The sequence below is a fragment of the Megascapheus bottae genome, chromosome 28 (genome assembly GCF_031878675.1).
Source record: "Megascapheus bottae isolate mThoBot1 chromosome 28, mThoBot2.hap1, whole genome shotgun sequence".
In the NCBI taxonomy this organism is placed as follows: Eukaryota; Metazoa; Chordata; class Mammalia; order Rodentia; family Geomyidae; genus Megascapheus; species Megascapheus bottae.
The window spans coordinates 4,531,844-4,554,056 of record NC_143536.1 but is presented as its reverse complement, the minus strand read 5'-3'; the positions used below and the strand labels follow the sequence as shown (position 1 = coordinate 4,554,056).

General features: G+C 51.9%; 1 protein-coding gene across 1 annotated transcript; it reads right to left on the bottom strand.

Annotated features, from left to right (window-relative positions):
* Window positions 1–675: 675 nt before the first annotated feature.
* On the bottom strand, window positions 676–21,935 carry Aldh2 (aldehyde dehydrogenase 2 family member). Its single transcript, XM_090320063.1, has 13 exons — window positions 21,755–21,935; window positions 13,207–13,311; window positions 12,396–12,536; window positions 11,529–11,608; window positions 9,028–9,139; window positions 8,522–8,650; window positions 8,130–8,243; window positions 7,335–7,437; window positions 6,839–7,023; window positions 5,624–5,788; window positions 4,209–4,366; window positions 2,447–2,561; window positions 676–968 (listed from the first exon to the last, which is right to left on the bottom strand). Exons 1-13 carry the CDS (start codon window positions 21,878–21,880, stop codon window positions 936–938), a joined length of 1,566 nt encoding a protein of 521 aa, XP_090176189.1. The 5' UTR covers window positions 21,881–21,935; the 3' UTR covers window positions 676–935.
* Between the last annotated feature and the right edge of the window lie 278 nt (window positions 21,936–22,213).

Here is a 22,213-nt window from a genome sequence, read left to right as displayed (position 1 = left end):
TTGAACCAAACTGAGATCCTTAGATCTCAGACTCCTAAATGGCTAGGATTACAGGCCTGAGCCACTGGTACCTGACGCTGTTGCTTTGTTTATGACAGCTGAATTCTTTTTAAGTTTTGTATATGGATATAAAATGTTTTCTGATGTTTAGACTGCACGGTAAATTAGTTTAATGGAGAGTTAACAGTACGAATGTATGTATGTATGTATGTATGTATGTATGTATGTATGTATGTTTAAAATTGTGATACAGCAGGCACTAGTGGCTCTGGATTGTGTCTTCTGCAGCACTGGCCAGCGTGACACTGTCCCCAGTGACGCTCCAGCAAAGCTGTGAGCCTCTAAAACTGAAAAACAAGTGTGGACGTGCAGCGTCTCTTTCTAGGTTGACCCCTTCTCCCCAAGGGCTGGAACACACCTGCACTGGGCCCGCCACCAGTAGTTCAGGCCAGATGTGTACACTGGACAGGCCTGACCCAAACAGTCACCTGAGAGGGAGGGCAGAGGCGGGGCCAGACACTGACATGTTAGTAACATGGAGGAAGTTACCCACAGTGGCTCTGTTTCTAACAAGTTTTAGACCAGTACACAAAACACGGTGCTAATGTCCTCTCAACACTCATACAACAGTAAACAATGACTTTCTCCCCCAAATAGGCAGGTGACAAATGTGCATCAGCAAGAAGACATTTGAATATATTTTTGAAGGAAGTTACAACGCAATCCCCCACCTCTCCAGCCCTGTCTAACTAATAGGTGCCCATGGGGAGGGCTTTCCACGTAAGCTTTACCTGGACAACCCACCCCATTTATCAACTCAAATTCTGGGACTTTCTTGACCCAGCAGGTTTGGGAGGGGTTTCTCCCTTGAGACTTTCCAGCGGGTCCTGTGAGGCTTTCTGGCGCTGGAGAAGGAAGGAGGTTGGCACCGTTGTTTAGGAGTTCTTCTGAGGCACTTTGATGGTGACCTGCAGGAGGGATACAGAGGAGCGGGTAAACCTCCGTGTTCCAGGTATGCACACAGCTAGGGCAGCTAGGTGCTCCCAGGCAGGCTTTCACCCAGCTGGGCCCGTGGCCCTCATGGTAGAGTGCCAGCTCACCGCACTGCAGGAACCTCAGGACCCTGCTCCGTGGGAGGCCACCCCCTCATCCCTACGCCAGTGGTTCTTTTGATTGTCACAGAGGATGGCAGACAAGGCCTCCCAAAAAAGGGATGATCCAGGCCTGAAGACCAGATATCCACCCCTGCGCCCTCTGCCAGAGTCAGAACACAGCAAGCACATCTGTGAAGCTTGCTGGCATCACAGTGTAGAGTGGAGAAGTGGGAGCTCTGCCCTCTAGCTGAACCAGCTGGGTGTAGTGAAAGCCCCTCCCTTGTCCTACTCTCTTCCAGCTCATGTGACACCAGCTTGCCTCCTGAGAAGTCTCCTCAACACTAATCATACCTGGTTTAAGGCTGTCCCTTCACAGAATCAGGCTTCCTGTCCACTGTCATCCCCAAACCCAGCGCCAGCTTCTGATCCACATGCCATCTTGCTGCAGGTGTGCAGCTTGGATAAAGCATAAATTCCGGTGGAGATGCAGAAGGCAAGCCTGGCTGTGGACTGGGGTGGCGTTCCCTCAGTGTGCTGGGGTGGTTGCAGAAGGCCAGCCTGGCTGTGGACTGGGGTGGCGTTCCCTCAGTGTGCTGGGGTGGTTGCAGAAGGCCAGCCTGGCTGTGGACTGGGGTGGCGTTCCCTCAGTGTGCTGGGGTGGATGCAGAAGGCCAGCCTGGCTGTGGACTGGGGTGGCGTTCCCTCAGTGCGCTGTGGTGGTTGCAGAAGGCTAGCCTAGCTGTGGACTGAGGTGGCGTTCCCTCAGTGTGCTGGGGTGGATGCAGAAGGCCAGCCTGGCTGTGGACTGGGGTGGCGTTCCCTCAGTGTGCTGGGGTGGTTGCCCACATGTGGTGCTACTACCTTCTTTGCCTTTCAGGTTGGCTCCTCAGTCTGTATTTCAGTCAGTGAATTTGCAAAATCAAGTCTTCGGTGGCTGTGGTACAGCTTGGGTACTTACTGCCACTGGACTCATTTTGTGTGTGTGAGGCCTGGGCCCTGTCCCTGAGCTCTTCAGCTCAAGGCTCCCGCCCTACCCCCTGAGCTACAGCACCACTTCTGGTTTTCTAGTGGTTAACTGGAGATAAGTCTCACATTCTTTAGTGCCGGGCTGACTTTGTACCTTGATCCTCAGATCTCAGTCCCCTGAGTAGCTAGACGTGAGCTACCGCATCCGGCTCTTCACTGGACTAATTTTTACTCAAGTTTTCCTTGCTGATTCTACCCACTGAGCTTTCTTTGGCTTAGCCTGACTGCCCCTTAACCTCTTTTGTGGCTTCTCTGGTAAGGGGCGCAGATGTCCTCCAGCCCTGGACACACGAGAACCACAGGGAGCCCCGGCACCCAGTACTCACTGTCTTTACTTCGGTATACGCCTGCAGGCCGTACTCGCCCAGCTCCCGGCCGTTTCCCGACATCTTGTAGCCACCAAATGGGGACTGGGCCCCAAATACATCATAGCAGTTGACCCTGTAGTTGGCAGTGGGAAGCAGAGACAGCTGTGAGGAATGTGCCTGGCCCTTGGCTCCCTGCACAGCTCCAGTCTTACTGAGCCAAGCTGGCTGAGACCGAGCCTTGCCCTCGCAGTGCCCTTCATGGTGTGGTCACAGGTGGGTGTCTGACTTGACCTGATCACTTTTGACTCATTGGCTGCTAGGCTTTCTTTCCTCCTCTTGTCAACTTAAACACCGCACTTAAATTTCATTTGAAAGAACACAGTGGTTCCCGTGTGATTTGTACATCCCTGCCACCCAATTCCAGAACATTCCTGTTGACCCGAAAAGGAATCCTTGTGCCCAGCAAGCAGCACTTCCTTGTTGCCCGATAAGGACCCCCTTTACCCAGGGTTCTACCTGACTTCTGTCACCTAGAGATTGGTCTGTGCTCTCACAATGTATCTGAATTGCATTCTCCCCCTCCACTCCCCAGTACTGGGGTTTGAATTCAGGGCCTCACCTTTGCTCAGCTTGCTTTCTTGGCTGGCAGCCTATCATTTGAGCCATGTCTCTAGCTCAGCTTTTTGGTAGTTATTTTAGAAATGGAGTTTTTTGGACTCTTCTACCCAGGCTAGCTTTGAACCATGATTGACCAGATTTCAACTTTCTGTGAAGCTAAGATTACAGGGACCAGTGAGTGGTACTTGCTTCATTCCTTTATATGGCTGACTCATTTTTCATAGATAGACGGAGCACATTTTCCTTATCCATTCATCCACTGATGACATTCATTACCATATTTTGTGGTCGTATGAGGTTTAAAATCAGGGTTTCTCCCTTGCTAGGCAAGTGCTCTGCCTCTTCAGCCACATTCCCTGCCCTTTCACTGTATTTTTCAGATAGCACCTTGTACCTTAGACCACAATCCTTCCCTCTCTTCCTCCCATGTAGCTGGGCTGATAGGCATAAGCCATTATGTCAACCTTACATGTGTTTTATTGGGCAACTGTATTTTGTTTCTCTTTGGTATATATCTAAGTGCAAAATCAATGAATTGTATGGTAAAGTGGACTTTTTGAGGAACTATCAAACTGTCCCCACGAACTATGCTACCTCTACCCCATTAGGTGTGCATGAGGAACTTACCTAACTGTACCCCTCCCTCTCTACTAGGTGTTTATCAGGTTTTAATTTCTCTGCAATCTGTTATGTTGTTGCTCAGAGTCTGGGTGCTGTCCCTCAGGGTTTGTGCTCAAGGCTAGTACTCTACCACTTTGAGCCATAGCTTCACTGCTGGTTTTCTGGTGGTTAATTGGAGATAAGGGAGAGATAACCATAGACTTTCCTGCTTGGACTGGCTTCAAACTGCGATCCTCAAGACAGTCTCCTGGGTAGCTAGGATTACAGGGATAAAACAGCAGTGCCACTTCTCTCCTTGGCTTCTGTTTTTGTTTTTAAGTGATGGTACTGGGATCTGCAGTGGTGCTAAGCTCTACAGGTCAGCACTGAAGGCACACAGGGCCGAGGCTGGTCAGTGCCCTAGGGAGAGCCTTGGGGACATGGCTGGCAGAGAAGCTCAGTCCTTGGCATCGAGGCAGCTGGAGGCCTCCTGACTCACAGGAAACAGAGTCTGGAAGATCAGGGCTTAGAAACATTTGTGGAAGTCCCAGGAGGCTCTTACCACACGGTGCCTGCTTGGAGAGCTTGGGACAGGTAATTGGCCTTGTCCAGGTCCTTTGTGAAGACAGCTGCGGCCAGCCCATACTTGGAATTGTTGGCTCTGCCAATGACCTCCTCAATGGTCTTGAACTTCAGGATCTGCATCACGGGGCCAAAGATCTGGGAGGAGAGGAGAACATGAGCGCAGGCCGTGGAGGCACCTGCTGGTCAGCCTCGGCCCTGAGCAGTGAGGGCAAAGGCAGGACGGGTCTCCATACCTAGTGTACACACCAGGCACAAACCGGCCTGGACTTGCCTTGAACTTTTCTACCCTGGTCTCAGAATGGGCTGTTTCCCTTGAGCTGTGGTTTGTTTCATAGACAGTGACATTTAGAAACAAGCACATGTGTGCCACGAGTGCTTGCTGCTGCTGGGACACAGCTGCTCTCAGGCCTCCTCAGGGAGACCCGGGAGGGGCGGAACGGCAGCCGCCGTGATGTAACCGGCTGGATTTGTGTATGGAGTGGACACTGGGTTTATGGAGGCCTGGGGGCTCTAACTAGGAGCTAGGGTAGAAGGTGCCAGAAAAATGGAGCAGAAAATGGGCAAGCTGCAACGGGGTGCACAGAGGAGGGAGTGGAGCTCGGTGTCAGCCCGCTCGATGTCTAGCCTTGAGCCTAGAAGCTCGGGGACAGTGCCGAGGCTACACCCATAAAGATGTCGCAGCAGTCACAACGGGGAGGAAAGCAGAACAGTGTCAGCTCTCCCTCTCTCTGTGTGTCTCTCTCTCCCTGGATTTGCAGGTTTGTTTCAGCCAGGACTCTGGGCAGGACTGGGAAGGGCCACCCAACTGAGGAGGTGGGGTGGCAGCATGAACCCCACAGGAAGACCCAGCTCTCGCGTGCCTGTTCAACTCCTGGCCCATGAGTAGGTGATGGCAGGCACTGGGTCTCTGCTTGTGAGGTGAAGGGAGCAGACGGGACTGCCATCCCCCAGTTTCAGCAAGGGCCAAGCAAGAAGCCATCCAGGTGTCATGCCTTGCCCTGCTGGACCCAGGAAGTCAGATATTCTCCCCAGAGTGGTGGCCATAAAGAGACAGTGCTGGGCTGGGAGTGTGGCCTAGTTGTAGAGGGCTTGCCTAGCATGCATGAAGCCCTGGCTTCCATTCTTCAGTATCACATACACAGAAAAAGCCACAAGTGGCGCTGTGGAATAAGTGGTAGAGCATAGCCTTGAGGAAAAGAAGCTCAGGAACAGTGCCCAGGCCCTGAGTTCAGAACCCATGACTGGTAAACAAAACAAAACAAAACAAAAAAACAAAACGGGTGCTATCAGGTGGGAATTTTAAATAAGGTGTTCTAGCCTCAAGCCATTCCAGAGTCAGTGTCTGGCCACCATGCCACTTCATCCTCTCCTCCCCGAGGCACCGGTGCTCACCTCCTCCTTGGCGATAGTCATAGAGTCTTGCACATCTCCAAACACAGTGGGCTGGATGAAATAGCCGCGGTCGGCAGCCGCGCCCCCACCACACAGGAGCTTCGCTCCCTCCTGCTTTCCTGATTTGATATAGCCAAGGACCTTCTGAAATTGGGTTTCATCCACCTGTGGGAGAAAGTGCAACACAGAGATGCCAGACTCGACCTCTCCTGGGCTTTATAACCACATAGGCAATGACGCTGTGGAGATATGAGCCAAGAACTAGAATAAACAAGAGCAAAAGAGGAAAAACAGGGCCAGGAAACATAATATACAAAGTTCAGTCTCATTAGTCATCAGAGAAATAGATGTGTATCAAGCGCATTGTTTTGCCAGTGTAGGCTGCATGTGCCTGTAGTCCCAGCACTCTGGAGCAGCAGCATAAGAATGGCAAATTCCTACCAACCTAGCAAGAACTTGTCCTAAAAAATCCTTGTCCTGGCCGGGTGTTGGTGGCTCACACCTGTAATCCTAGCTATTTAAGAGGCTGAGCTATGAAGATTGAGGTTCAAAGCTAGCCTGGCCACTAAAGACCTTGAGACTCTTATCTCCAATTAATCCCTAGAAAACAGGAAGTGGGGCTTGGCTCAGGATTAGGGCCGTAGGCTTGAGCTGAAGAGCTCAGGGACAGCATCCAGGCCCAGAGTTCAAGCCCCATGATCCACAAAAAAAAAAAAAAAAAAAAAAAAATACTTGTCCTGAAAAAAATACAGCAGCAGCTTGGAATGTGGCTGAGTGGTGTAGAATGCATGAAGTCCTCAGTACCACTTAAACAGAAAAAGCCAGAAATGGTGCTGTGTCTTAAGTGGTAGAGTACTTTGAGCACAAAGAGGCTCAGGGACACTGCCCAGGTCCTGAGTTCAAACACTAGGACTGGCACAAACAAACAAAGAGCAGCAATGAATATACTTTTTAAAATCCATGAATTATAAACTTAAAGTGGTATATTCTGTGGTGTATATCTCTGTAAATGTCTTAAAGAGAGAAGTTGACTTGAAGAGAGAGAGAGAGAGACACACACATAGTAACTAGGGTATTGTGCTCCTCCTAACAGGACAAATTGAAGGTATGTAACAGGTGAGACTTGAGTCCAGCCCCACCTGACGGAGCCAGGTGCCTTTTGCACCTGTTCTGGCTGCAGACACCCAGGCCCACCCAGGCCCTGTGGTCCCTCACCTGTGGTCCCTGCTCAGTCCTGCTGTCAAAGGGGTTTCCGACCACCCGAGACTTGGCCCGGGCGACGCTCCGCTCCACAAACTCTGCGTACACATCCTCCTGCACAAAAGTCCGTGAGCCAGCACAGCAGCACTGGCCCTGGTTGAAGAACAGGGCGAAGTGTGCCTGCTCCACAGCCCAGTCCACTGTGGGGATGAGAAGGAAGGCCCTGGCTCCCACATCCAGCCCAGCACGGGGTGGGAGCAAAGCAGGGCATCTCCCCGGCGAGGAGCACAGGACTGGGGCTCGGGACAGGCAGGAGAAGCAGCACCCCTGGGGAGGGAAGGTCAGAGCTTGTGGGCAGCACCAGAATAAAGGAAGCCATGGAGGCCACATGGCCCAGTCCAAGGGCACAGAGAGCAGGCGGGTGGGGGTAGGTGGAACTGATCCTGCTGGAAGGAAGCAAAGGACTGTGGGAGGAGAGCGAGCCTGCCCTCACTGCAGGCCCCTTGCTTACTGTCAGCATCTGACATGATGATGTTGGGACTCTTGCCCCCCAGTTCCAGGGTCACTTTCTTGAGGTTGCTGCTCCCTGCAGCAGTCTGGATCAGGTGGCCAACCTGGAAGTCACAGAGACAGGGGGTGAGGGAGTCCTGTGCATGGCAGAGACAGACGGAGAACCCCAACTGGAGGAAGTCACTGCATCACAGGGACTCACCGCTGCCCTAGACAAGCACGGTGACCACTGACTTTCCTACATGCCAGGCCACACTCACTCATCTAGCCACCCAGCAAGTGCTCACTCAAGGCCCAACTTCATCTCACCCTGACCTCCATTTTAACTCTGGGTTCTCCCCATTTTACAGATGGGCGAATAGAGGCTGGAGAGGACTGTGGCAAGAGTGTGTGGCAAGTGAGTGCTGCTCCAAAGCCCGCCACCTCCCCACTATGCAACCTCCTCATTGCCAGAGGGCACCACCACTTTGTTTTCAGAGAGATGAACAGAGCGTTAGTCACCCCTAGGCCAGGACTTGAACTCATGCTTTCTGAAGTACTGCTCTAGGAGCCTGAGGTGGCCAAAGTGCTTTGCCCCCAGCCCTAGACCTTGTGAGGTCAGCCAGTCCTGGCTCCTTATCCCCCCCATGGCGGGGAGGGGTGGCCCGCAGACCTGTCATGCCTGGAACATGGGTGAGCCATCAGAGGCATATCCCCACAGAAACTGACAGGGGAGACCCAAGGGCTCTTTCTCGCTGGAGCTCCTGGAAGGACTATGGAGCCACCACAGGGGACCCAGGGTTGAGGAGCAACTCACCTCTGTAGATCCTGTGAATGCCACTTTGTCCACATCTTCATGAGAGGCAATGGCCGCCCCAGCCGTGGGGCCAAAACCAGGAACGATGTTGACCACGCCAGGGGGGAAGCCAGCCTGCGGACAAAAGCCAGGAGACCCAGAGGGTCATCCTGCTGCCTCCAGGGCCCGAGCAAGACAAACCACTGCCCTTCCCAGAGAGGCCAAGAGAGGAACACTCATGAGCAGGGTCTCCCTGCCCAGCTCAGGGTGGCCTTGAGCCCTGGGAAGCCAGCTCTGTGGGTTAACGCCGCTGAACTAAGCAGCTCCAATGAGAAGTGTGTTCCTGGGGTCCCAGAACTCCTGTAGAGCAAACCTATGCAAGGGCATAGAGAGGTCAGGCAGAAGTGGCATACCTCCTTGATCAGGTTGGCCACGTAGAGGGCAGTGAGCGGCGTCTGCTCGGCAACCTTCATCACAACCACGTTTCCAGTCGCCAGGGCCGGGCCCAGTTTCCATGCTTGCATCAGAAGCGGGAAGTTCCACTGCCCAAAACAACAGCCACCCCAAAAACTAAGCCCTTCTCAGAGAACTACACCAGGTGACAGAAAGAACAGGGGCAGTGCAGCCCTCGAAACCCCATGTCCTCCGAAACAAAGCAGGTGGCGGGGAACGTGGTGGTGAGCAGCACATGTTAAGCACTCCTCCATACTTCCCCGGGCACACAGTAGGTTCATTTCAGATAGAGAAACGGAAGCTTAGGGGGATAAATGACTTCCCAAAGTTCCTTGGTCAGCCTGTCAAAGCCCCTGTTCTCAGCCACTGCTCAGCTACCTCCTAATGCCACCTGCAGACCCTCCGTGTGCAGTGAGCCCAGCCGGGCCCTCCCCCTCCCCATGACCTCCAAGGGGCTGGTACTCACCGGAATGATCTGGCCACACACCCCGACAGGCTCATGGCGGGTGTAGCTAAAGAAGTCTCCATCGATGGGAATGGTTTTCCCGTGGTACTTATCAGCCCAGCCGGCATAGTAACTTTAGAAGAAGAAAAGCCCAGTGTCAACATTGGGGACCCCAAGAAAGAGGAAACTCATAGCTGGTGGCTCTTACCTGTAATCCTAGCTACTCAGGAGCCTATGACCTAAGGATCATGGCTCCAAACCAGCTTGGGTAAGAAAGTCCATGAGACTCTTACCTCCAATAAGTGGAAGTGGTGCTATGGTGGAGTGTTATTCTTGAGCACAAAGAGCCTCAGGGACAGTGCCCAGGCCCTGAGTTTAAACTGGCACAGAGAAAAAAGAGGAGACTCAATCTGGTCAGAGAGAGAGAGAGAGAGAGAGAGTGTGTGTGTGTGTGTGTGTGTGTGTGTGTGTGTGTGTTTGGTGGGGGAAGGGAGGAGGGGATAATAGGTATCTATGTGTAGGTTGGCATTGGCTTCTTGTTCACTGGTAGGGCTTTTCCCAATTAACTGGAATCAGAGTCCCATGTTTTATCTGCCTAGGCTGCCCGAGAACAGAAATCTTCAGATCTCAGGCAGGACGACAGGCATGAGCCACCAACACCCAGCTTCAAGTGGGTCTTTCTGATAGATGCCCTTTTGTTGGGGTTATTCCCAGACAAACTTGGACAACTGCTAGGGACAGTGGCCACTCACTGTGTGAGTTGAGGCCTCGGATCGCCTGGGGTGCTCATAAGAAGCATCAGCTCCAGGGATCCCTCCCAACCCACTCAGTCTTGCTCCCCTGGGGGTAAAGACTTGTTACTACAGTGTGACCACAGGGCCTGCCAGCACCATGCTCAGCACCACAGAACCCCAGGTCACACGTGGGACACAAGCCAAGACCCCTAAAATGGCCGGCACTTCCTAAGACTGAACGGCACAGGAAACAGAAATCCCAGCTGAGCTCTGCCTCCTGAGCATCATCTCAGATGATGGCAAAGAACAGAAATCGAGCTTGGAGAAGCTGTGAATCCTGCTGTGTGGGAAGACAAACAGGAGAGAGACAGAAGGTGAAACACAGGACAGGTTCTCTGGGGTAAACCGAGAACCACCTGTGACCAGGATGGAACGCGGGGGCGTGGCCCCGTGGGAAATCAGCCAGGGAGCTGCTGATCTGCCCAGTGCCGTCATGGCTGCCTCCTCCCTCCACTTCTCCACAGCCCTGCTGTACGTGTGGCTGGTTCACACAGCTCAGATGGGGTCTCCCGTCAGCAGGGGAAGAATGCTACACGCAGGAGAAAGAACAGCGCTGAGATTCACCTGGCTCCACCCTGCACTACCCGGACTTAAGTCTGGATTCCCAGCCTTAACATCGCTTTCTCACCACCAGAGCTAGAAAACCCCTTGTTGTGGTCTTATCCTGTGTGCAGCGGAAAGCTCAGCAGCTTCTCTGGCCCCTCCCCACTAGGTCTAGGTGTACCCAAAATGCCTCTGTGATGGCCACAGTCTCCTGGGACAGGATGGCCCTGGCTAGGCACTGCTGCTCCTACCTTCACAGCACTAGATTCTCCCGCCACCTCTGCCCACCAGTCCCAGGGAAACAGACACTATCTGCACGCGGATCTGCCCCCTGGCCCACAGCCCATCACACTAAGCCAGCCAGCTGCAGTCCCTCCCCCAGAAGCAGGGCAGTTCCACACTGACACAGGCCCTGAAGGACACCATGCCAGCAGGAGAAGAATGGAGCAAGGGAGCTTGGGTGAGAGACACCCGAAGGCCTTTTGTTTTGGAGACCAGGGGGGCTCAGGACTTGTCTATGCTGGGCTGGGTTTTTTTTTACCTCCAGCCACAAGAACTGTACTGAAGCTTCTGTCTTTTGTCTCTAAGACATTCATGATTGGATTAAACCTGAAGCTAGCAAAAGAAAAGGAACCCTAGAAAACAGAACAGAGGAATGAAGTAGAGAACAGAAAAAGAATAGAGCAATTACCAAGGACAAGAAAGAGAAGATGAAAATAACTAAAATCAAGGGCCAGGAATTCGGCCTAATGGTGGAGTGCTTGCCTAGCATGCACAAAGACCTGGGTTCGATTCCTCAGTACCACACACATAGAAAAAGCTGGAAGTGGTGCTGTGGCTCAAGTGGTAGAGTTCTAGCCTGGAGAAAGCTTAAGGACTGTGCTCAGGCCCTGAGTTCAGTTCCATGACTGGCAAAAAAAAAAAAAGAACTAAAATCAGAAATGGAAATGGAGGCATCACTTCCAATTTTACAGTTTAGAAAGGGCTGGGAAGGATGGACTGTATGTTGATAACAGGCACAGAAATTACCAAAAGTGACTCAAGAAGAAGGAGAAAGCACAAGCAACGTAGCTTCTCCAAGTCTTGTGATCCTTTGACATTTTTCTGGTTCTGCATCTTCCTCCCATCCAGCCCCCACCCCCAGCTTTTGGCAACAGCCTAAGGACTAGAACCCCAGGCCCATACCGGAGACATTTCAGGACCATGTCCAAATCCACCAGGTAGGAGATGATATAAGGCTTGCCATTGTCCAGGGTCTCCAAGGCCTGGTGAGAGATCAAGGTCAGCGGAGACACGTTGTTGCCAGAACAGAACAAAGCAAATGAACGGACCAGTGGCACTGTGGCCTGGCTGAGTGCCCTTTGGGTCAGTGAATGGCCAGGGCATGGCACTTTAGAGCAGAGATGATGAACAGTAAACATAGTTCACACATCACATATGTTAAGAATGCTAAAAAAAAAAAAAGGTCTGCCAACTCAGGCTGAGTAATGCCAACCTATGACAGTTGGGCAAAGGGGGCAGCAGAGGTGGTACTGATGTATAGCCCCCCCACCAGCCAGAAGGAAGTGTTGTGTAAAGGCCCTGGTGCCTAAGCACAACTGGCTGTCAGTACTTGAAGGCAGCCTGGGAGCAGAGCGCTGGGGTGAGGGGCGTGCCTGGCATGCCTCCGGTCCTGTAGAGCACGTTGACAGTCCTAATAGCGCCATGTCAGGCTCAAGCACAGAGTGCCACCATCTAATTTAACTTCAGGAAGACCCCATTCTGGTCTCTGTGCAGAATGGATTGTTGAGAGGAGGGGATTTGCTTCCTGGTTTCTTGTCTGTAGTGGTCAGACAGAGGACCCCATGTATAGAGGGGTCCCCTGAAGAGGTTACACATCCTAGCCCTCTCCCCAATATAGCTCCTCACCCCTTCCCCAGTTTCCTGTCTCAGCCCCTGAGAGAGGAGCTCCTCTGGTTGGTCCAGGGATGTTTACCAAAGGTGTTGATCCTAATCCAAGCCTCAGCAGCATAGCCTCTGGCTCTCCACACTCTCCTGAGTCCCAGGACTCACCGCCAGATAGGTCCGGTCCCGCTCGATCAGATCGGCCAGGCGGTACAGCAGCCGGCCTCTGTCAGAAGCATCCATGCGACGCCAGGGAGAGCCCAGCTGGAAGGCAGCGCGGGCAGCCTTCACTGCCCTGTCCACATCTTCCTGCAAAACACATGCCAAGGCATCTCAGGCCTCTCAGCAGTAAGCACCTGAAATACTGCCCATCAGTACAAGGCAGTATGGAAAACTACCCTAAAACAGATTCAGTGATCAGACTGGATCCCACGCCCCTTTCTCTCCTCACCAAAGGTGCATTTTCACTGCTTCCGCCTGAGTTTTGGAGGGAGGCACCCCGGGGTCAGAGCTTAAAACCCAGCTACTTTTCCTGCTTCCTAAGTAGTCAGACCCAGCAAAAGGAAGCATTCCTTCTATGATGCAGCATTCTCCAGCAAATCCAACCTGACTGGCTTCCCTCACAGTGCACAGGAGGTAGGGTATACAGACTTATTACATTCAAAAGACTGCCCAAGCCGGGCGAGGTGACTCACGCCTGTAATCCTAGCTACTCAAAAGCTGAGATGTGAGGATCAAGGTTCAAAACAAGCCTGGGCACAAAAGGACCTGAGACTCATCTCCAGTTAACCCCTAGAAAATGGGAAGTGGGGCCTGGCTGAAGGGTAGGGTGGTAGCCTTGAGCTGAAGAGCTCTGGAACAGCGTTCACCTGGTGAATGTAACTGTAACCACTCTATACATTACCTTGACAATTAAAAAAAAGCACACAGAGTGAAGAGAGAAGCCTCACTTGCAGCTCAGTAAGTCACCAGTTCTTACCTTGTTCCCTTCTGCTACCTGGCAGATGACCTCTCCTGTGGACGGATTGACGGTGGGAAAGGTTTTCTTGCTGATGGAGTCATGCCACTCATTGTTTATGAAGATCTACAGTGAGAAGGAAGAGCATGGGCCTGAGATGTCAAAAGAAAAAAGCAGTCAGGAAGAACAAATAGGAAGACTATGGCTCATAAGGCAGGCAGGAGCCATCCATTCTGCAATGCCCCCTCGGCCACGTGACCTTGGGTAAGTCTCCCGATCTTCGGCGCCTTGGGTTCTTTGTGTGTTCCTAGTGCACCCTCGTCGGCTGCTGTGAAGCTGATCACCCCACACTCTGGCTGAAGGTGGTATCTAATCTGAGTTGTGCCACTCTTTAGGATCTTCTGGGCAGGCTGCAGTCCAAAAACAGCTGGGCCAAGATCACTGAGCTGAATATGCCAGGTGGCTTGTCAACACCATGGTGCCTTACTTCTAACCTGCTTGCTGCTCATTCTTTTCTGGCTTCTCTGTGGGAATGGGCCCCCAGAGAGGGTCCTGAGAGACCCAAACGAAGTTTGAAGACTTCTTGGACCCAGCTTAAAAGTCACATAATTGGCCAGGCTTGTGGCCTAGTGGTAGAGTGCTTACCTCTAGCATGCACAAAGATCTGGGTTCAATTCCTCAGTACCACATACATAGAAAAAAGCCAGACGTGGTGCTGTGGCTCAAGTGGTAGAGCTCTAGCCTTGAGAAAGCCCAAGGACAGTGCTCAGGCCCTGAGTTCAAGCCCCAGGGGAAAAAAATACCCAGCACAAAAAAGGGGCTAAAGGCAGGTCTGGGTGATTGAGACTCACCAGGAGGCCCTCTCCGAGCCTGGCAAGAGGAGTGTCTGCTGCTATGGGAGATCCAGAGCGGTGCCTGGGCTCCCCAGAAAGGAGGGATGAGGGGAGGGGCCAGGACATGAAACCTGGTGTTTCTGCGCAGTCCCCACACCACCCTATGCCACAAGGCATGTTCTATGTACTCACCATCACGAGTGCCTGGCGTCTGCAGGAGACAGTAGATAAATGTTAACTAAACTTTTGCAACTGTCCGTTTGCTTTATTAGTCAGCATTAAGCTTCAATTAATTAGGCAGGTAACGTGTCAGGCAGTGACACCCTTGCAGCTCGTGGGAGAGGGGAACAGGCGTGGCTGCAGAGCTCGGGCCTGAAGCCAGCAGGCAGTCCCTGCTGGAGTGGTGCAGAGAAGAGAGGCCTGGAGCTGACCCTCCAGAGAGGGATGGGGTGAGGCAACACAGGCACCGGGCATTTACTCCCATCTCTACCTGCAGCACGGGATCAGCTGCTATAAAGCGTCAGAGAACATGGCGGAGGGCGGGGGGAGCCCCACGCAGGACGAGATTGGTTGTTCTCCCTCCCCCACCTGCCCTCCTCCTGCTACCTGTATGCCTTAAGTAGCCCCTGTGTCCAAAGTTGTGGGTGCTTGAACAGTTCTCCAATCAAACCTCACAGAAGAAAAACTTCATCCACTCCATGGGAAAGGCCTCCGGCTAAAAATCACCCAACAGCCCAGCATGGTGGCTCACGCCTATAATCCTAGTTACTCAGGAGGCTGAGATCAAGGATCAAGGTTCAAAGCCAGCCTAGGCACAAAAGGACCTGAGACTCTTATCTCCAATTAACCTCTAGAAAATGGGAAGTGGGGCTTAGCTCAAGGGTAGCCTTGAGCTGAAAAGCTCAGGGACAGTGCTCAGGCCAAGTTCAAGCCCCATGACCCACAAAAAAAAAAAAAAAAGAAAGAAAAAGAAAAAAGTCATATAGCACTGAGAACAAAGTCAAGATTTGAACCCAGGCTTTGGGCCTCTGACACTTGTGCTCTTTCCATAATTCCAATCAAGCCTCTAATCACAGCTCACATCTGCCTTCCAGAGGCAGGGGCTCTTGTTCCCACACCCCCACCTTTTCAGATCACTCTCTGCTTCTACCCTGGACACTGTAAAAAGCGCCATAAGAGCCAGACAGATGTTTGAATCTGGATGCTCTGTTCGTACTTGTGGGGCTCGTGTGAGGATCCCTAGGCCAGGCCCTAGCTCAGGAGTGCTGCTCCATTAGTTTACATCCTGCAGCTCTGACCTAAAGACCCTGAGAGCAAGCGTCAGGTCTCCCCTGCCTCTTCCAATGGATAATTCGCAAAGATGAGGAAGGAAGAAGGGAAGATAGGCAGTCTAGCTAGAACATTCCTTCCAGGCCCTAAGGGAGTTACAAGCCCTAAACTTGCTGTCACTGTTCATGAGTGACAGTGTCTTGGAAGGGAAGAGGATTTGCCTCCAGGGCCCTCTGGCAGGTCTCAGTGGAGAGGCTGACAAAGTTCTCCCCACTGAGCTCCTGCAAAGACTGTCTGCACCAAGTAAGGACAGCTTGAAAAACCACAAGAGCAAAGTGCAGGCCAAAGGTTTTTTGTTTTTTGTTTTTTTTTTTAAACTTTCTGGCACTAAACCAGGCCTGACTTATGTAACATGTTAAATTCAGTCACCCTTCTGCGGCTGGGGGAGGGGTCCCTCTCCCGGCCCCCCTCACATTTCCTCTTTCAACATTACTCCAGAAGCAGAGCCTTGGAAATTGACAGGTTGAATCTGGATAATGGTAAAACATAAAAAGTTTCTGTCAACACACTCTAATCTCTGCATAAATACTTCTTAATTGGTATTACAAAAAGTAGTTTCTTACCCTGTGCTTTAGCTGAGAACTGCTTCCCTGGAAAAACAGCAAAGTCCTAGCTGCTTGGCTAGATTCTAAGAGAGGAATGAGTAAACAAGCCAAGGAAGTGAGGAGTGAGGAACTTGCTGGAAGCAAGACAGAGGCTCTGGTGGTGCCAGGTAGCAGCCATCTGAAGAGAAAATGCAGGACCCTCTCCCCCCCTTGGCTGCAAATCATAACAGCCCTGGCAGACCTTGCATTTGCTGACTGGACTGCAGAGTCAGGGACAGGGTGGAAGCATGCACGCAGTATACCCTCGGTGGCAGATTATTCTGGACATTATGTCCCAGGCAGACTTCTACATAGACTCCCCCATATCTAACTATGTCTGAGGACAGTGCCCCCATTCCTCTGAGGTTGCTGTATCCCATTCTGACAGGCCTTTTTGTTCAAGGTAGAATACTGTATAAAACTCTGAATTGCTGAGTTAAAGTAAGTGTGATTCAGGTGGCAGATTAGAGATTACAAACTGCAAATGGAGATTAGGTATCTGTGGTGGTGGCCTGGGGGAGCAGGGGAGGGAGGACTCAGAGTTGGACAAGGTCAGCAGGACCCTGGGGGTGGAGCCCAACCCAGATGGGAAAGATGGGCAGATGAGCCACTGCCCCTCATTCCAATACAAGGAGGAGTCTCCATCTGCCCAGAGTCCCAATGGAATTAGACAATCAATGTTCAGTAGTGGTGACTTAAAATGGTTCAAGAGCTGGGCACTGGTGGCTCACACCAGTAATTCTAGCTACTCAGGAGGCTGAGATCTGAGAATCATGGTTCAAAGCCAGCCCAGGCAGGGAAGTCCATGAGACTCTTACCTCCAATTAACCACCAGAAAACTGGAAGTAGAGCTGTGGCTCAAAGCGATAGAGTGCCAGCCTTGAGCAAAAGAGCTTAGTCAGAGACAGCACCCAGGCCCTGAGTTCAATCACAACTGACTAAAAAGAAAAAAGATGGTTTGGGGCCAGGAGTTTGGCCTAGTGGTAGAGTGCTTGCATAACATGCACGAAGACCTAGGTTCGATTCCTTGGTACCACGTATATAGAAAAAAAAAGTCGGAAGTGGTGCTGAGGCTCAAGTGGTAGAGCTCTAGCCTTGAGAAAGTCCAAGGACAGTGCTCAGGCCCTGAGCTTAAGGCCCAGGACTAGCAAAAAAAAAAAAAAAAAGATGGTTCAACATTTGATACTTGAAAGAGTTAGGGTTGGAGCCAGGTGCAGTGGCTCACGCCTGTAATCCTAGCTACTCAGGAGGCTGAGATCTGAGGATCACTATTCAAAGCCAGCCTGGGCACTAAAGTTGGTGAGACTCTTATCTCCAATTAACCACTCGAAAACCAGAAGTGAGGACTGGGAGTATGGCCTGGGGTAGAGTGCTTGTCTAGCATACATGAAGACCCGGGTTCAATTCCTCACTACCACATACATAGAAAAAAGCCAGAAATGGTGCTGTGGCTCAAGTGGTAGAACTCTGGCCTTGAGAAAGCCCAAGGACAGTGCTCAGGCATAGAGTGCTTGCCTAGCATGTGTGAAGCCCTGGATTCCATCCCCAGTACCACATAAATAAGAAAAGGTCAGAAGTAGTGCTGTTGCTCAGGTGGTAGAGTGCTAGCCTTAAGCAAAATAAGCTCAGGAACAGTGCTCAAGTCCTGAGCTCAAGCCCTAAGACTGGCAAAAATTAAATAAATAAAATAAAATAATAAAATAATAAAAGAATTAGAGCTGCTTGTTAGGAAATCCAAGTTCTTAGTCTTACTTGGAAGTGAACAATTCTAGCTCAGGGCGCATCCTGATAGCTAAGTGGCAGTTTGTAACCCTTCCAGTGGAAGGCAATCTATCACACTGCAAGATCACCAGGCATAAAGTTCAAGATAAACATGGAATGCACACACACTCACACTGTCAGTCCCCATCCAGAACCTTGGATGTGTTTGTGATCAAAGCCAAAGGCAGCCATCTCCCCAAACTTGCTAGTGATATTTTGATACCTAATCTCCAAACTCTTTCTTTCCCCTCCCGCCTGGCCCAGCAGTTTTGTATTTCTGCGATTTCATTAGTCCCAGGATGAAAGGATTACAACTGCTGTGTAACTACTGTGCCAAAGATGTAGCTCTAATCTGTCCACGTGCTTAGGAGCTGGTAGCCTCACCCACGCAAATGCTAACCCTGCCCATGTGTTACCTCCTCCAGCTCCTGCAAGCTCCCAAGTACTTCTTGTGTTTGCCTTTCCCTGAAAAAATACTGGGTTCCCATTAAATGACTATCTTTCCTTGGCTCCTACAACATAAATCATAGACACAATTCCATAAAAAGCAACCATCAGACATTTATATAACAGCGATTCCATGCCAGGCTCAGGCCGGGAATATAAATATGAACAACACAAACACCATTCCTCCCTGTGATTTCAAATATTTATCTCTTTGTAAATATTTAAATACTGACTGTGTCTTGTATTTTGAAATGTAAATATGTCTGAACAATGATGTAGCCACAAGGAAGTGGCCACTGACTAAAGTCAGGTGTGGCCAACCTGGGCAGAGCTGGGCTTGAAGCCTGTTTCCCACATAGAAATCAATGTGACATGGCTGCTGAGCCTCTGCTTTCTCTCCTGAGATGAGTCAGCAACAATCCCTGGCTTACAGAGTGGCAGGTGGAATAGAGCCAGAGAGAAGTCCTCAGTGCAAGCTTGACAGATAGTAGGTGATCGATACCCATGGTTACGGGAACAGGGAGTACCTAATGTGTGCCCACAGCACATCCACGCAGGACTCAGCCCAACCCAGCGTCACACACACTACAGCCAGGCATCTGTAACTCAGGGTATCCCCTGGATTCTGAACAGGTAATAGAAGGCCAGAAAAGCTGCTTAAACACACACACACACACACACACACACACACACACACACACACACGTATGTTAAGCTAGGCACGGTGGCTCACACTTGAAATCCTAGCTACTCAGGCATTTGACATCTGTGCATCATGGTTTGAACCAGCTCAGGCAGGTGAGTCTATGAGAATCTTACCTCCTATGAACCATTAAAAAAAAATCCAAGCCGGCATGGAGGCTCACGCCTGTAATCCCAGTTGTTCAGAAGGCTGAGATCTGAGGATCAAGGTTCAAAGCCAGCCAGGATACAAAGTACCTGAGACTCTTATCTCCAACTAACCTCTAGAAAATCAGGAAGTGGGGCTTGGCTCAAGGGTACAGTGGTAGTCTTGAGCTGAAGAGCTCAGGGACAATGCCCAGGCCCAGGGGTAGGGCAGTAGCCTTGAGCTGAAGAGCTGAACAGTGCCTGGGCTTAGTTCTTGAGTGGGAAAAGCCAAGCCAGAGCTCAAGGCTGAGTTCAAGCCCATTTCAATACTAGTACACAGAGAGACAGAGACAGAGACTGCCTCTCACTGCCCCCTGCCAATCTAGGTGAGACTCGGGTTTGAAAACATTCTCCCAAAATGCCCTTTAGAATCAAACTGAGAATCTACAGAAACAACCTCAAAGCCACCTAAGCGCTCTTCTGGCACAGCTCATTCAACTTTTAGGCATCAGTAAGTCCCAGAAAGCCTCCAGAACAGGAGACAGCTGGCACACAGAGCCTGGCCTGAGGCTCCTGCCAGCACAGCTTACAACATGACACTTAGGAAATAGCCAAGGAAATTATGTTACACCAGTTCCAATTCTGCTGCTCTAGAGCAGAGTGCTTGGTGTCTTAGAAAAAAAAAAAAAATGAAGATGTGAAGATAGTCCAGATGAGAGGGAGAGCAGAGTGTCAGAACTTAGTGGGACATGATACTGTCACGTGGGCCTAAGGGCAAAGAAGCATCTGCACAAGACCACACACCCAGCGGTTTGCAGAGCTCTCAGAGGGAGGGTGGCTTATTCAGAATGGAAAGATAGCTCTCTACATTTTGTGCAGTGAGCATGCAACTTCTTTTGTGATCTCAAAAATATATGGGAAAGGCTAGGAATGTGGCTGAGTGGTAGAGTGTTGCCTGCTATGCATGAAGCCGCCCTGGGTTCCATTCCTCAGTACAACATGAACAGAAGAAGCCAAAAGTGGCACTGTGGCTCAAGTGATAGAGTGCTAGCCTTGAGCAAAAGAAGCTCAGGGGCAGTGGTCAGGCCCTGAGGCGAAGCCCCAGGACTGGCAAAAAAAAAAAAAAAAATCTGTGAAAGAAAAGCAGCTAGCAGTAGAACTCACTCCACTCCCACAATCTACACCCTCAAATTAAACATGGAGGATGGGCCTCCTGCAATCCACAGGGCCAGGTACACATTAGGGCCCATATACCTCACCCTAATAGGAGCAGCAAGGATTGAGAGCTTATCAGATCCAGGACTGCTACCTCTGGACTTTCTTTCTTTATTGTTTCTGGAGCCACAGTGTAAACAAAGAGTGTGGAGCTTTCTCATCCTGCCTGGCAGGCACTCTTCTATCTGAACCACACTTCAGCCCTGCGTTATACTAGTTAATGGAAGATGGAATCTCAAGGACTTTGCTGTTCAGGCTGACTCTGAAGCCCAGTCCTCCCAATCTCAGCTCTTATTAGCTGAGACTACACACATGGCCTGGACACCAACCTTCCTTGAAGACATTTCTGCTCTCTTTCTTTCTTTCTTTTTTCTTTCTTTCTTTCTTTCTTTCTTTCTTTCTTTCTTTCTTTCTTTCTTTCTTTCTTTCTTTCTTTCTTCCTTTTTCTTTTGTTGGTTGTGGGGCTTGAACTCAGGGCCTGGGCCCTGTCCTTGAGCCTCTTGAGCCTCTCTGTGCCCAAAGCTAGTACTCTACCACTTAAGTCACAGAGGTACTTCCATGCTCCATCTTTTTTGAATGTCTAGTTTTTATAATGCCTTGGTTACCTAGCCTGCTAAGGAAGCAACAGCCATTACATTTTGGTTTATGTTGAGCAAAGGACTCTTTTCATTTTTATTCCCTCATGAATCACCTTCTGTAATATTCCTTGAAAATCACAGTTGTGCCTTTGTCTATCTCCTGTGAGATGTGCAGCCAGTGGGGCAGCATCGTGGGGCAGCTGTCACCGAGAGAAGCCCATCCACACTGCATGTATTCCCGCCCAGTTACTACAAACTATGGAATGTTCCAGTGAGGTGCTTGCTTTTGGGTTCCACTTAGGATTGCAAACTTTGCCAATGACCTGGGTTTAAAAAGAAAAGAAAGAGAAGTTGCTAAGCTGGATACTGGTGCACGAAGACCCGGGTTCGATTCCTCGGTACCACATACCTAGAAAAGTCTGGAAGTGGTGCTGAGGCTCCAGTGGTGGAGCTCTAGCCTGGAGAAAGCCCAAGGACAGTGCTCAGGCCCTGAGCTCAAGCCCAGGACGGGCCAAAAACATCATAACCATCACGAGCTACGGAGGCACTCAGTGGGGTGGTAGAGTGCCCTGCCTATGCTGCCAGCTCGGGAGGGCAGCGGCTCACACTTGTTGCATAAACAAAACAAACTGCCTCATGACGTTTCCTCTACCCCAACCCAAAGACGCAAAGGAAAACGTATTCCAAAATTCTGGTCGAGCGAGACGAGGGGCTGGGCGTGGTCGGGGGGCGCCGCGCGGCTCCGCGGGGACCCCGCCTCGCTCTCCCGGCGGTTCCTTCTCCGCGCCTGGGCCGCGGGACTCGGGGTAAACGACGACCCCGGAAACGTGGGGAGCGGTCCCGCAAGGGGGCTGACGACCCATCGGGGTGACGGTGGGGACCCCGCACGGCCGCGGGCCCCGTCGGAGACCGGGAGAGGGAACCGCGGCCCCAGCCCAAGGCCTCCCGGCCAGGCCCGCGGCGGAGCCCGCGGCCGGGGACCGAGCGGGCCTACCTGGTTGTAGAAGACCTGGGGCTGCTCGTTGGGGGCCGGCACGGCCTGCGAGGCGGCGGCCGACAGCAGGCGGCGGCCCTGGCGGGGCCCGAGGCGGGCGGCGAGGAGCGCGGCGGCGCGCAACATGCTGCGGCGGGCGGGCGGGCGCGGACGGTGCGGGGCCGGACCCGGACGGACGGGAGAGCGGTGTGGGCGCCGACGGAGCGGAGGTAGGGGAGCCGCGAGCCCAGGGCGGAGCACCCGCCCGCCCGCCCGCCCGCCAGCCAATGGGCCGCCGACCCCGAGGGCGCCTCCACCAATGGGCCGGCGGGGCGCGCGGGCGGGGCGGGATCGAGAACCGCCGGGGCCAACAGCCCTGCTCCCGAGCCGGCCCTGGAGAGAAGCGCCCGTTAGAACTGTAGCCCGAGAGAGCCCGCATGGGAGGGAGGGCTTTGCAAGGGCCCTGGGCCCTGGGGGTTC

Excerpts from the sequence above, each read along its gene's own strand:
- Aldh2 (XM_090320063.1), bottom strand. The coding sequence starts at position 21,880 with ATGTTGCGCGCCGCCGCGCTCCTCGCCGCCCGCCTCGGGCCCCGCCAG. Across the intron at positions 5,789-6,838 it reads GGACTGAGCAGGGACCACAG|GTGGATGAAACCCAATTTCA; the intron begins GTGAGGGACCAC and ends TTTCTCCCACAG. Across the intron at positions 2,562-4,208 it reads CTCCAAGCAGGCACCGTGTG|GGTCAACTGCTATGATGTAT; the intron begins GTAAGAGCCTCC and ends TGCCAACTACAG.